General features: G+C 45.4%; 1 protein-coding gene across 1 annotated transcript; it reads right to left on the bottom strand.

The window, feature by feature from the left end:
* Window positions 1-10,999: 10,999 nt before the first annotated feature.
* On the bottom strand, window positions 11,000-12,228 carry LOC135901392 (adult-specific rigid cuticular protein 15.7-like). Its single transcript, XM_065431144.1, has 2 exons — window positions 12,223-12,228; window positions 11,000-11,557 (listed from the first exon to the last, which is right to left on the bottom strand). Exons 1-2 carry the CDS (start codon window positions 12,226-12,228, stop codon window positions 11,000-11,002), a joined length of 564 nt encoding a protein of 187 aa, XP_065287216.1.
* Window positions 12,229-14,765: the final 2,537 nt, after the last annotated feature.

Below are 14,765 nucleotides of genomic sequence, written 5' to 3'. Positions count from 1 at the left end.
CATATATCATTGATTCAATGACATCTCTATGAATTGAATATTTTCGATTACTAATGCTGTTATCTGCGTCACTACTAAAAGAACCGGCATTATAAGTCCACTCAGGGATGCTCGCGCTATTAAATCTGCAATTTCATTTAAACGTAATTCACAGTGACCTGGTACCCATAATAGTTTCTTAAAATTCAACTGTGGAGGAACTAATGTTAGAAACATCTTTAGAGTCGCCGAATTGGATGAAGCTGCAAGTGAAGTACAGACAAAAAGGGAATCTGTTATAACAACTGCACTTATTGCGATCGAAGGGAATTTACAAAGCGCTGAAATCATTGCTAAAAGCTCGGCTTCAAAAACGGAAGTAAAGCCTGGCAGTCTCAAAGAGAATTACCAGGCAAGCAAAAGTGAGAAAAAGCCTACGCCCGCCTTTCGTTGTTCACTGAAGTGTCTGTAACTATTATCTTATTTTTACGTGTGCAAGATAATCTCGCAACATGTTATTTAAGAAGATGACTGATTGTAACTTAGGGTTTCGTGGAAGTGTTATCAAACTCTGCTTTATTACATTGATTTCATTCAGTTGATGGAATTACAACTCGAATGTTCACGTTTATGCTATCTAATTCTTTTCATAGAAATACAATCTGTGGAGTGGGAAAACGATGCCAATAAGCAAGAAAGAAGGAATTTGGATAATTAATAACGCGTATTCAGATCGTCTAAGCCACAAGCTCTAAAATTTCTGTAATTTTCGAATCGTTAAGGTGCGCAATCTGCAGGGCAATGTCGGTAGGCGCGCTTCTTGATAGATGACATTATTAGCCACAAACCTGGGCAGTCCCAGCCTTAGACGCTACACTTTTTTTGTCGACTCCAGTTGGTTTTTCTATCATAGATGATTCCCAATTGTTTTAGAGGCACAAGCTGGACGATGGGTTCTTGTTTATAAGATATAAAAATTGAAATCGGATCCGTGAGCTGTAACACTAAGAACGCACGCAGCTAGCCTTCGTTTTCATTTTAACAATTCGCCAGCTTCTACGCGCACTACTTCGCAAAGCTATTGCGAAGTACAGTTAAGATAAATAAGCTAGTGATGAGGTACACCGTGAGCAATTACTAGCACTTCAAAAAAGCTTTGCCAGATTTTTAATAGCTCATGGGGGCTCAATCAAAAGTGCCACAAATTAGTTGTACCCGGATGAATTCCAACCAAACTGCCAACATTGCAACTGCATGAAGGCTACCCAGAATCACATTCTTCGGAAATGCGAGGGAAGCCCTCCTCCACAGCCAATACTGCCAACTCCCTCCCAAGAGATGTGGGAGTCACTCCTGTCGTGGACTGACTACCAGATTAAGGCAGAAGTGGCTAACACTGGGGCGAAACGTTCATGGCAATTTGCCACCCTTCTGATCACCGGCCAGATAATTTACTGACCTCGTTCTGCCGTAAATAACGTTGTCTCCCTCTCTTTCTCTCTCAACAGTATTTTGAGTTGTTACCCACGCTAGCAGATAAAGCTTTTATAGGAAACAAACAAAAGCTTTCGTGATCGGATGCGATAGGCAATCCCACTGCGAGTGACAGAGAGGTAACATGAAATCCTTAGTGCTAAGAATTGCGCCTTGCTTGAGCTGATTTGAGCATAGCTGTATCATTAGCACTATACCGTTCAGGTCTCGCTAAGAAGTTTCCGTTGAAAGTTCATGCAGAACCAGTCAGCACCAGAGTGTGAGTGCATAAGTCTTCGAAAATAAAGATTTTCAAGTTTTAAATGTGAAAAGTGTTAGATGGGTGCTTGGACTTAGTCGTTGCTTCAGAATAATTTTTCACGTATGCATGCATAGGCTTCTTACATAGTCTTCTATGTCTTTTAAGTACAAACACATCAATAAGAGCATGATTTTATCAAAATATATTAGATACTAGCGTGCGCATTTTGTATCCCACTTTTTTGCTCGCAAATAGCATCCACACTGCGGGACCAATTTGCCCCGTCGCCTACTTTGTGGCGTTGTGTGGAGAGGCTATTTCGGTTTTAAGCGGCAGGTGATCACAGACGTTGCAGCGTACATCAGGGACTTAGCGGGAACTCTTCGAATAAGGCGAAGTAAGCGTCTGGAAGCTTGGAATTAATGAGGTAGAAGAGGTTCTGCGGAGAGCAGCGGCGTGGTTGTCCTTCATTCCCGTGCAGATGGAGGGATGCTTAATTCAATGTCTCTCTTTTTTTTTTACAAAGTTTGCGTACCATCGACTCGCTGTCGACTCCAGGTGACACGAAGAGCATGCAATAGCCAGTGAGGTCTGCTTGGAACAAGTTCTTTGCGCCGGCTTAGACACTTCCTGTGGCCTGCAGAATCCCGCCTCTTGCACTTGTATCAAAGTTTTATCGCACGTTCACATACAGGAAGCCTTAATTTGCGTCTCATGAAGCGGCATACCACTTGACACGACCGAAATAAAAAAGATTCATTTTCACGATCTTCGATCTTTTCTTCGAGAGAAAATTTGGTTTATCCTCCCTTATGACCGGATGGTCCGTTTGTGTGGCAACACGTGACATTTTCGAGACTTTCTATCACCACTAGATCTCGAGAGGTTGAAGTTTCTTTCGCTCAAACTTCCGCAAAGTCCAACACACACACCGTTTCATCACTACGGGAAGAACTACAGCCTTCAGCCACTATTATTTAGTTTTAGTTATGACATATCGTAATGCTTCAAAATCTACCGATTGTTCTCTTTGCTGGTACTATAATTTTCTGAAATTATTTAGTAGAGCTGTGATCTTCATCTGTTCTAGATCCTAGAAAACGTAGCGTTCTAAGGAACCCAATATTTCAATGTTACCTTATTTTGCGGGCTATAGTCCACCCACCAAACAAGTTTTAAAGTTGGAATTTTGCGGGGTGCGGGGGCGGTATACGATAAGCCTATACCAATTCGTTTCTATGCTAGTTTTTTTTCTATTAGCTTCCGACAATTGCTCAAATATCGTCTTTCCCCGCCAACGTCGCCTGACTGCAAGAAGTCCCCATCCAATATGACGTGTACGCATTGATCACGCACGAATGTGCCGACCAAGAGAACAAGAAGTGCTCTCTGGTTCGGGGCTCTTTTCGCCATTAGCCATTCGCGATTGTTGAAAATATTCTTCCGGGGTTGCTCCCGCTTCGCCTGTATGTCAGGAGACCGGAAAATAGCGCAATAACTCATTACGTCCAAGTGACGTCAGCGCAGTAAAGACGCATTACTTTGACGAAAAAAACTTAAATTTTTTTCTACATAGGCGCAGGCTGCCTCGTTCCGATAGGAATGGAATACGGCTGCATCGCTTTGGTATTGGATACTCGGAACTGCGGACAAGAATGGGTTTCTTTGCATGTAATAAAAAAAAGCGTTTTCAGTGGCAATATAACGCTGTGGAACCCTGTCGACATGTATACAAATTCGCTTTTCAAACTTTTCTTTGCTGAGGACCCGCTTCAACGGTATTTTTAACTTTCCGTTGCACGCCATCGCGATTTTTGACCAGCTGCTGCAAAGTAAGCAAGAGGAAGCTGGCCTATTTGCAGACACCATCACCACTCACCTCATCCGGTTATCTACTTTAAAGGGGCCCTTAACCACCACTTGGGCTTGGTGAGGAAACACAGTCCGCGGATAAGATACGCTGTTGTGAACATCTCAGCCAAGGTTTGCAGTCGTGCTAGGCACGTGGAGCTCACAGGTGGAGTGCGAAGTCACCTTTCACAGCGAAACTGTATACGGCTAGGGTAACGTGCAGTTTTTTTGCCCCGTGAAGAAAAACTATTATGATCAATCGCTCACACCACCGAAAGCATTCATGCTCCGTAAGCAAGCAAAAGCTTCAATGGCTCGTAGCCCCGTAAAGCAGAGGCTGCAAGCACTAAGCAAGGTGAAGCGAACAGTGCTACTAATTACGCATACAACATACAGAACAGCATGTCGAAAACTGACACCATCAATGGCTCATACCCCTTGTAAGCAATGACTCATACCCCCGTAAGCAAGCAAAGAATGCAATGACTCATAGTCCCGTAAGGCTCATGGCTACTCACTTTGCGTGAATTACCTGCGATTGCACTACCCTTGTTGTCGTAGTCGGTGATTTCAATGTGAATGTGTCGGTACCGAAAAGGAAGCGCATTACGCATTCCGTGTTGCAGACATATCCATTGCGATGCCACACCGATCTGGCCCAACCGGGCACCCAGCGGCGTACGTGCATCAATTTGACATTATCGAAGAATGAGATTACAGTTACGAGTGAAATAATGACCACCGATCACGGCAGTAAATGAGTGTGCGCACCTTCCGCCACGACGACCAGCGATCAAGATAATTGCTCATGAGTTCGTACCTGTGTTCAAAATTATGTGCCATTACCGTGTCCCGTGTTAAACGGCTTCGCTGGTTGACCAGCTTCACAGAGTGGAATAGCTCATGACTTTTTTTCTCTCAAACGCTCCTTTTTATAGAAGTCTGCTACTCAGTCCCTTCTGGACGCTTTATTTCGTAATACAGCAGATTCTTACACGCGGCTGCTATTGACCAAAAGCGGACTGCATTCAGGAAGTACGCTTCTTCCGACTGTTACAGTGTGTATTCATTGACGCAGTTTAATAAACGGACTGAAGTAAGCGACAGTCTGTTTAGGAATTTTGATAGTAACTTTGTACTAACAAAAGAAGCGGATTAGCGTCTGCTCATGCGCGGCCGCGGTCGCCCGCATAGGAAATAAGCTTTGGCCGCCCTGCTCACTTGTGTTGTAGCCGCCGGTCCTCGCTAATTTCGACTAGTTTTGAACACTCAACAAACCTCGAACCACGCGAAACTTAAGGTCAGACCCCACGCACGCTTCAAGCGTGCGCTGACTCCTGGCCGCTCCTGGTTATAACACCTTGGCAAGACTTATTGATAGCGCTTCAAAATACGCAAGTTTGATCTGGCGACTATCTGTCAGGCAGGCTGGTAAAGTACAAAGCCCGTCCGCACCACGTAGCACGGCCAGACGAGCGTATGAGTGCGAGCACACACTCAAGCCTTGTCGCACTCAAAGCAAGCGCTGCGCATGTACTGAGTTGCATGTAGCTGCGATCGGCTACGTAGCATATACACCGTTGGCCGCCGCGCGGTGCTGCGACGAGCCCGCTGGCTGAGCTCACTGCGACTCGCTGAGGACAACCGCGTTGGGCTTGCGATTGTCGGGTCATCGGCACCGAAAGCGGAAGTAGTGCCGTCTGCGTTAACATGCAAAATCAAATTTGAGCTGTGCGCCATGATGGCGTTCAGTAGGCGGAGCGTTTTGGGCGAGCCCAGCTGCGCCGTCGCCTTCACAGTGCAAGGCAGTAAAGAAGGAGCGGTTCAGTAGAAGCACCGCTTCTGCGGAACGCATTGTAGTACTTTTTTTGCTGCAAAGTATTTCTGAAATGGCCTATTTTAACTAGATATGCATCTTTTGACTTTCGTAAAAAATGGTTCTTGGCCCCTTTAGCTGCGCTAGCTCGGCTCTACCGAAACCCTCTCCACTTTTTCGCGCTCTTCGCCTCGTGTCAGCCGAGTAGAGCCTGTCAAGCTAGGCAAACCTATTCGCTTTCACAGCAAACAAACGTAATCTCCTGTAAACGAGGAGAGTGTTTCATTGGGCCAGGCTACGCTTGCAATATTTCCTGGGGCTAAATCACGTGTGGCGAGATAGGCTCCGCTAATGAGCGTCGCTACACACGAGCAGTATTTCCAGCTCATTCTGTCAGCTCGCAATATGCAACTGAATGGTGCTCGCAATACTTAAAGCAGCCCGCTTTTCAATACTTGCGCAAAACGTCGTTGCAGAAATGCGCGAAACCTAATTGCAAGATGCGTGACTTCATATATGCGCAAAACACAGCAACAGTTGTGATGGCACAGAAATCGACCAAGAGCCTCCATGGCAATGCTCCTGCTCCGTGCAGTCGAGCATGCGCAAGAACAAGAGATTGTGAAGTGCAATGAAGAAATTCAAGGGCCGTTCATCAAATCCGACATGCTTGACTTCTTTTGTTCAGATAGCCCCGGCGAGAATGATATTGGCGGCCTTTAGAGTTGATCCGTGTATGCAGTCTAATATAGGTTCCAGGCTTTTACTTATTGAAAAAAACTTTTTGCTTACCTACTGTTATGTTTTTACAGACTAGGCAGAAACCCTATTTCAGTAGAAATTCGTCCCTGCGGATTATACAGCTGGCTCCGGGCTATATAAGAAAATTTTTATTTTAAGGCCAAATTGGCACAGGCGGGCTACACACCAGGTGCGGTCTATAGTGCGCAAAATACGGTATCATGAATTCCTTGAGCTTCAACTGCCGTTATCACTTTAGTATTGTTTGTGTCTAGGAAAAGGAGAGCTTCATTTCTTTCTTATATGAACTTGAGGATGAGTGTAAGTTCTTTATACTTGCTGCCACTAACGCAGTGTCGTTTTCATGCCGCAGGTTGTTCATATTTGTTACTTAAATGTTCACTTTTCTAGAGTAAAGTCACCATTTTATGACTAAGATGGAATTCGTTATATATATCGATTACCTTCGCTGGATTGGAAAGTATTAACTCGGAGCCAGCAACTACACTTAACGTGGCATGAAGCTGCTCCAATGAAAGTACTCACTAGGGGGATCGTCTGACTGAAGGTAACGAAATATACACAAAACAAAGACAATTGATGAAGACAAAGAAATAATATGAAAAAATGCGCAACATTAGCTTAACAAAATTTTTACCAGAAAACTTTTATATACAACGCAGTTCACACCGCTATCATCATAACGTTCGTGAACTTGAATGAACAAGAAAAATTATTTCATAAACTTATGTACAGGAATCAACATCAACAATTATGCAGACCAATATAAAAACCTTTGGCTGGTACCAAACTTACGTGTACTAATTTACCAATAGATTTGATATTGATAAAATCAGCCGTACAGTAGTAGCGGCAAGTTGGAGGAACATTCTTCGAAGGTAGGAGAAGCAGCGGGAGGGTGAAAAAAGTCGCAGTTTGTGCTGAAAGGCGAAGCATCGATTGCCATAGAAAACGATGGCTAGCTATGTGAAGTAAAGATAGTAGTTTTATCGGCCGTATAAGCTCGTAAACATAGGCATACTATCTAAATTAATAAGCATGGTGTCACGTGCGCACAAGCAAACAGCAACACGTCTCACTTGGCCACGGAAACACGCTAGCGAAACGCTGGAGGGAGGAAGCGCGGCAGCAGCAACGAGCGAATTGACCTTCTGCTGCGTCTTTCATCTACGTGAACTAAAGCCGCGAAAATACAGCGTGTGGCCGGCTGCTGTCCCCGTCGCACATGGCTCTCAAGATACAGGGGCCTGGGTGGCCGCGCTCGGCGGCCCCGAATAGAACCCCCCCCCCTCCCTCCGTACCCTCCCCCCGGAGCCTGTCGGGCGGCTGAAGGCGTCGCGCTTCCTCCCCGCTTTCCTCCGTTACGTGCGCGAGATTGAGCCGCGATGGCCAGCTACCCTCGGATGCTTTCACCCGCACGTACATCACATGGCGTGAGGGGACGAATTTATTGGTTAGTAAAAACTCTTATTGATTGTCCTGCAGAATTATGACCCGGGCTAACGTCTCCAACGTAGGAACGTCCACGCCTTGCCTAGTCGCCCTTTCGCGGGCCTTCTCGACGGCCCAGATTTAGACAGCGAGCGTGGAGCTCTGCATAGCATCGGCCCACCTCGCCGAGAGAGCATCGGGATTAAAGCCTTTAGTCTTCGCCTCCCATTCCCAAAGCACATGTTTTAGTGTAGCAGGTTCTAAGCCGCAGACCTTGCAGGTGCTGCGGTGATAGATTTCAGGGAAGAATCTATGTTATGCTGGCGTGTTCGGATAAGTATCAGTCTGTAGTTGCCGCCAGGTGGTCACTTGGGCTCTGCATAACTTGTAGTTAGGCGGAGCGAAACTTCGTCGCACCTGATAGAAATTTACCTTACTTATTTCATTGTAGCTCGTTCGCCTGTCTTTGTCTGCGTCTCCCTCGAGGGCTGTTCCGTGACGGTCAATTATGTCGCCTGCAGCAGAGTGCGCGATCTCGTTAAGCTTGGTAAGTTTAGTACAGACTGTGCCTATGTGGGCTGGGAAAGAGATCACAGTGATCTGGGCTTCCCAAGCTTGAGTTGAATCCAGAAAGCTTCTGGCGAAATTCTTCCCTTGCTGCAATTTCGGGCTGCTGTGCGTGAGTCGCTCAGGATAACTTGGGTTTCTATGTCAGCCAAAGCAAGAGCAATGGCTATTTCGTCAGCAATTTCGTGTTGTTTGGTCTTGATACTGGCTGTGTGCGCAGCTTTGCTGTCGTTGTTGACGACTGCAGCTGCAAATCGTCGGCCATCCGGGTAGCCAGCTGCGTCTGTGAATCTTGCCTCTATCTCATTGTGATATTCCCGTAGCAGTGTTATGGGCCCTGGCCTTTATGCATCCCTCGTTGTAAGATGGACGCATGTTTCTTGGTATCGAGGCTACTTCGATTTTCTCCCCTATCTTTCTTGGCATATTGACTTTGTCGCCGTGGTGGCAGTAGTAAGTGTTGTTTAGCGTTTCTAAAATGTGTCTTCTTGTGCTAGTGGTGCTGAGTCTTTCGTGGTACGAAATCATCTATGCTTCTGATACCTCATCTTGTGTAAGTCAGTCTGTAGTACTTTATCTGTTGGTGGCTGTGGGCAGTCCGGGTGAACTCTTGTATACCCTACTGAAGATTATATTGATTGTATGCATCTCGCATCTATGCCAGTTGTGCATAGCTGTCACGTATGCAATATGGCAAATGACGAAGGAGTGGATCAGCCTAATAAGACTGCCTTCCCTCATGTTACTCCTCTTGAGAGTGGCTCGTTGAGGGAGTCTGACAGCGCTTGTAGTCTTATGCCTGAGGCTTTTAACAGTCTGTCCGGTAGCAATGTCGTTTTTCTATCAGCATACCATGGACTCGAATGTGATCGACAATGGGGTAGTGACTCCGTTACTCGTGCCGACCTTCATTTCTTCATACTCTCTCTATTTCTCCTTGGCGTATCCTTTAGGTAGTCTACACTTGTGCGTGGTTAGGTATATTAAAAGTTCTAATTTATTTGCGAAGCACCGCCCTTAATTGCACCTTATACACAACCACACGGCGACGCCGACAGCATAAATGCGCCAGGAGTATCCATATAACTGCCATCGCAATAAAAATAATCAAATATTCCTAGTGTGGTACGAAAATAATAGTGATTAGTGTAGAAGCAAGGACAAACTTTCACTACCACGATTATCAAAGGACTTATCTGCCATGGCACTTAAATGCAAATTAAGATCTTTTTTCTTCAGACTATTACCTAAGATCGCATCAAAGCGAACACAAGGTGGGAACACTAAACACTGCTTTTGAAGAAAGACATTCGCGGGAAGGAACGGCAAATTATATTATAGCACCGTCCTATGTAATAAAGTTCTGGACATTTATATGCCCGAGTAGCAAGCGGTGTAGGGCCGGGGGTCGGGACATTCACGCTATAGAAACAACTTTAGACAAACCATGGTGTTGTCACTGTTGCCATTCGTTGTCAACATTGACTATTCAAAGCGAAATTATCGGGTGCTCTATTTTTTATCCGCCCCATCCTCAATTATTGTGCCGAAGTCATCGCCGCTCTTTGTCTTAAATTTAGTTGTATACGTTTCTCATTTGTGGCGTGGAGAAGGGCAACATCCATGCAGAGATACGAACCACTTCTGAAGTACTCGTGGCCCTTTACCAGGAAGGAGTGTGTTCCGTAAATGAAAGTTTGCATATAGGTAAGGGGTGTCCAAGATCACACGGGCTAAGTTATATGAAAACAGCGGCTACGTTATACAAAGATGGCAACAACTGTGTGTTGTCAGCAGTCGCCTCGGGCCAACTGGATCATTTTTTCTGGTAATACTGAATATATAATTATTCAAGATTGACGTTATAGTTCTGCAGAAATCCGCAAGGTGGAGGGAAGTAATTAATAAACGGAAAATAAGACATCCACCCAATAGTAGCAATTGCTGCAAAGGAAACCCATACGGGTTCCTCGAAAGCAAATTCTCGCAGTTGAAGAAAGAGTCGTGCTCGTCCGGGACTCGAACCCGGGACCATCGCTTTTCCGGGGCAGCCGCTCTACCATGTGAGCTAACCAGGCGGCTAGCAGATGGCAGGGCGAAGTAGAATTTGTCCACATTTGTCAATTTGGCATTTTATTTATTGTTGTTACACCGCTGCATTGGCAGCGCTGTCAGGCATGTACTGCCTCGAAGAGGCAGGACGCTTGTGGAGTGAGCTTCTGAACCACACTTAGCAACGTGGGGAATTTTGTTTATATAATGAATCCTGGAAATAAAAGAAGTGCGACGCGACGCTTACGCATTTCTTTCACGTTTACCGGTGAATCATCGCTGATTTTTTTTTAGTGTCGTATTGCGCAGGTATTTCATCTTACTTGCACATCTGAGATCCTGCTCTTTTTATAAGCAACGTGCCTTTCTTTTTCTCACAGTATTGCTTCAGCATTGTTAACTTGATGATATATGAGCTATAGATTTCCAATAGTCCTGGTACTTTTAGTTTTGCTTCAAATCAACATGACGGTGCACGGAAGCATTTGAAGACTCGCTTGAGAACAATGCCGTCATAAAGCAATATGAGGCGCGGCAGACATAATATACACAAGCATTGCTGCGAAATTAGTATTAGCTTCCACAGAGTACAGCTTGAGAAAAGACATCAGTTTAATAAATTTACTTTATTATTGCATCTTTCGCCTCGCCAAAACAGCAAACGTGGGAGGTGAGCATCAAGGCGCATTGCGTGGCCAGCACCCCATTACGATGTCACCAGTATATTTATGATACTGAACGATGGCGCTAACATGCCAAAAATCACTACATCACGGATGAGAAATTCCACGCAGCACGCACACAGTTCATCGCCGACGGCGCCAACCATTGTTACCGGCAATCCTGCTACCGTAGGCGGCAGGCGCGTAGCGTCCTCCAGCGTAGCCTGCGGCACCGTAGCCGTAAGGAGAGGAAGCTCCGTAGGCGTACCCGCCGAGCGCTGGTCCGTTGGGAGCGTAGCCAGACTGACCGTAACCGCCGTACCCATAGCCACCAGCCCCACGGCCATATTGGCCGTATCCGGATTGACTGTATCCGCCGTATCCGGCGTAGGCCGGCGCTGGCATCCTGGCGTCGTATGCGCCGGCAGTGGGTGCTCCAGCAGGCACCGGCGCGACGACCGGGGCGGCGTTGAACACGGCGTCCGCGCTTGCTCCAGGCGCAGTGCCTGGCTCGTTGGTGTCTACCGTTGCACGGAAGCCGTTGGCGTCGGCGATGTAGCTTACTCGCCGGTAGAGCCCATTAACATCCCGGTATCCGTAGGAACCGGTCTTAACGTTGTTGGAGTCGCCCTGCTCGCTCCGGAACTGCCGGTTGCCGAGCTCGTCCACCGTGTCGTAGCCAAAGCTGTAAGGTTGAGGCGGCTAGAAAGAGAAAAGTGTGTGTTTGGTGCTAGAAATAAACCTTCCGCGTAGCTTCTGGCTTGTCCAAAAATATGTATGACGAGTTTATTCTCAAATAGGGGCATTATCTAAGGTCGACTGCGCAATAGGACAGAAAGGTCCGAAACACATTGTGCATCAATGCCTTTTGGTCATAACGGCAACGTAAGCCGTAGAGATCCAAGTTATGTTTTTTTTTTCTAATTTGGTATGCGTTTTATTAAAACTAGAAGACCAGAACTATATAATACTCAGCACTTAAATTATGTTTTACGTGGCGTTAATGGAGCCAAGTCCAAGAGGTGTCTCACGTGAGAAAAATAGAATAAGTTTGGGCATTTCCCACTTTATTACACATAACTGGAACATTAGGTGCACTTTTTATGTACATTTCTGATGCTTAGAAAACGTAACGCGCCACTCATCATGATTGAAATGCAAGAAGTATTCACTGTTGAGATTGTATGCAGAAATGAAGCGTTGCGACTATGTTGCAAGCGCAATATTGTGAATCATGCGGTGCGAGGTTGATCATTTGAATCTGGCGTATGCAGTATGCGTATAAATCAGTGTTAATCAGCCAAGTGAGGCGCAGAATAGCGGCCGTAGTCGTTATTAAACTTGTTTGGGGCTGAAATTATACTGACACTCATGCGAGTACGCTTGCAGGCCTTCGAGCGAAAAAAAAAAGTTTCGAAAAATTCAGAAGATTACCAGCTATCCCAACTTACATAATGGTTTCATAATATATATAGTGCGATTATTTTCTTTCATAGCGCAAGCAAGAAAGTCGTGTAAATAATAGTAATTCATGCACACTACTCAATTTAAATTTTCTTTAATTTCTGCCTTACGAATTTTGTATTTTAATCTTTCTAAATGGCCTTATTATCGTTTACGTCTGCTTATTACTCAGCATCAAACGCACTGAGCTAAAATTTTAATGAAAGACATGAAACTAAACAGCACTCACTTAAAGGCAAAATAAAGCTTTTTGCAATGTGTCACTAAATTCTGATCATCTCGCATAGTGATTACGCCCAAGATTTGATGAAAAACAGGAGTTATAATACTACAGGCAATAATGCGTGTGCTGCTAAGCTTACTACTGCGTTGTCGCTGTGTTAGCTATTGTGTGTTCACAATATCCTAACAGTGTTGCTGGTGGCGAGTGTGCTTCAATCGAGTGTATTTAACTAACAACTAACAATCGAGTACAACTAATAGCTGAAGACTGGCTATGACTCTCATACAAGCGACACCAAAATATATTTTAAATCTTGATGTCGAATGTTATGTAAGACATAATAATAGTAATATCCACGCATTAGGTTATTCGGTTGTCACCGGTGCGGCGAGAAAACAAAATACAGCACAAATAATGCACTCACGGCTGCGTAGTTAGCGTATCCTTGGTAAGGAGCGGCACCCACTGGAGCAGCGTAGCCGTTGTAACCAGGGTTCTGGTATCCAGCCACGGGCTGGTGGTGAGTTAGTCCGTAGGCTTTTGCCAAGAGGCAGGCAAAAAGAACATGGGCCTTGGAAGAAAACACCGGCGCTCATAATTTTAGGTGCACAGTTAAGCGTTTTCTTACGTCTGGATGGCCCGGAAATATGTTGCCCCCTACTTCTACCACAAAAGTTCAACCTCAAAAGATATATACCCACGACTTTGAAGTTAGCCATCGCTCCAGTAATGTAATATATGCACGAGTAAGAACAATTGGGCCGATAACTTCACGAAAGGAGATGAAGCGAATACAGCTGCAATACAACTTGGTAAGACATGGAATAGGTTGAGTGCAAACATTCGCTCAAGTAGAGAGAGCTCTATAGACATAATTTGAAATCTCCTTGTGGATAACTTCACATTCTTCTGGATATTCTTCTCGACATTCTTTTATTTTTCTTTCAAGAATAGGCAAGTCAGAAAAAGACATGTTCAGCAGACTACGTTCATAGGCAGGCCAAAGGTTAAGGGGCCACACCAATCATGGGGATGCCACTGGAGAGTGGGGAATAGTTTGGGAATCCCAAACTGCCCAACATTAGTGATACCTGGCGACACAACAAAAACATCACATAACCATAAAATTTGCCAGTTCTGATTACGCGAATTTCAACCTCTATCATAGTATTTTATTGCGGGTAAACGTATGAACAAACGAGCAACCAAACAATGAAACGAATAAACAAAAACGTATATGTTGGAGAAGTTTGGGGTTCTGAAAACTCACCTTCGTCGACAACATTGCGGCTGCTTTGAAGGTTCCAGCTACACACAACACTATCCGAAGGAATACACAACCGTCGTCTACAGAATCTTCGCCCCGACAGAGCATGCTTTTATACTGTAGAACGACGAAACATGGCCAAATTTCGAAAACGCAAAGAAAGCGCCCTCTCCCACTGCGTCGCCTCTGGCCGTCGCATTTCGTAAAACAGTCTTTTGCCTCCCACAGACGTAGGACACTGCCGACAGCCACGGGCAGGTCAGTAGCTAGTTCACCGGCAGGCCCGAAAGCGCGGAGATGCTTGTTGCGCGTCGCGAAAGCTAACATGCGCGGAGGAATTTCACGCTGTCTCGTTTTCCGCACGCCGGCGACAGTGGCGACAGAGACCTCATCGTAAGCGTGTATTGCGTGATTGTAGAAACACTCTCTTGCCTTTCTGCCCTTTCACCATCGCTTACGCGGTCGGTGTTTATGTTGTGTTGTTTGTTATGTTAGCACACTAATGGAGAAACACGGTCAAGCTACAAGCTTCGTTCTTTTTCGTTCTTTTTCTTTTCTAGAGAAATGTTGTGCTAGCGTAAATAAACGTACAAGTACACGCAGTGATGCCCACGGTGTAACTATGAGTGCATGAATGCAACACAAACAGTCTCTTTTATTTGAATAGTGGTGCCCCCACTGCCACGGTTAAAAAAACATCGCAGCGGGATCCATCGCGACTAGATACTGCACCATTCTGCATTTATTTAGCGACTGTAGCTCTGAGGAAGGAGAAATAACGTGTGAAATTCGAGATAGGAAACAGCGCAGTCAGTAACAAACCAGTTAATAGGTACACAGCGAATACCCAGCAGGTACAACCTTGTATTAGAAGTAGTCTCCTGTGGCATACAGTTGCCCCCAATTTGGACTTCAGGCAGTTGCTTTAAGTGCAATCTCTCTCAACAAAAATGCAA

This window comes from Dermacentor albipictus, chromosome 1 (assembly GCF_038994185.2).
Source record: "Dermacentor albipictus isolate Rhodes 1998 colony chromosome 1, USDA_Dalb.pri_finalv2, whole genome shotgun sequence".
NCBI lineage: Eukaryota > Metazoa > Arthropoda > Arachnida > Ixodida > Ixodidae > Dermacentor > Dermacentor albipictus.
This window is presented reverse-complemented; position numbering and strand designations above follow the sequence as displayed.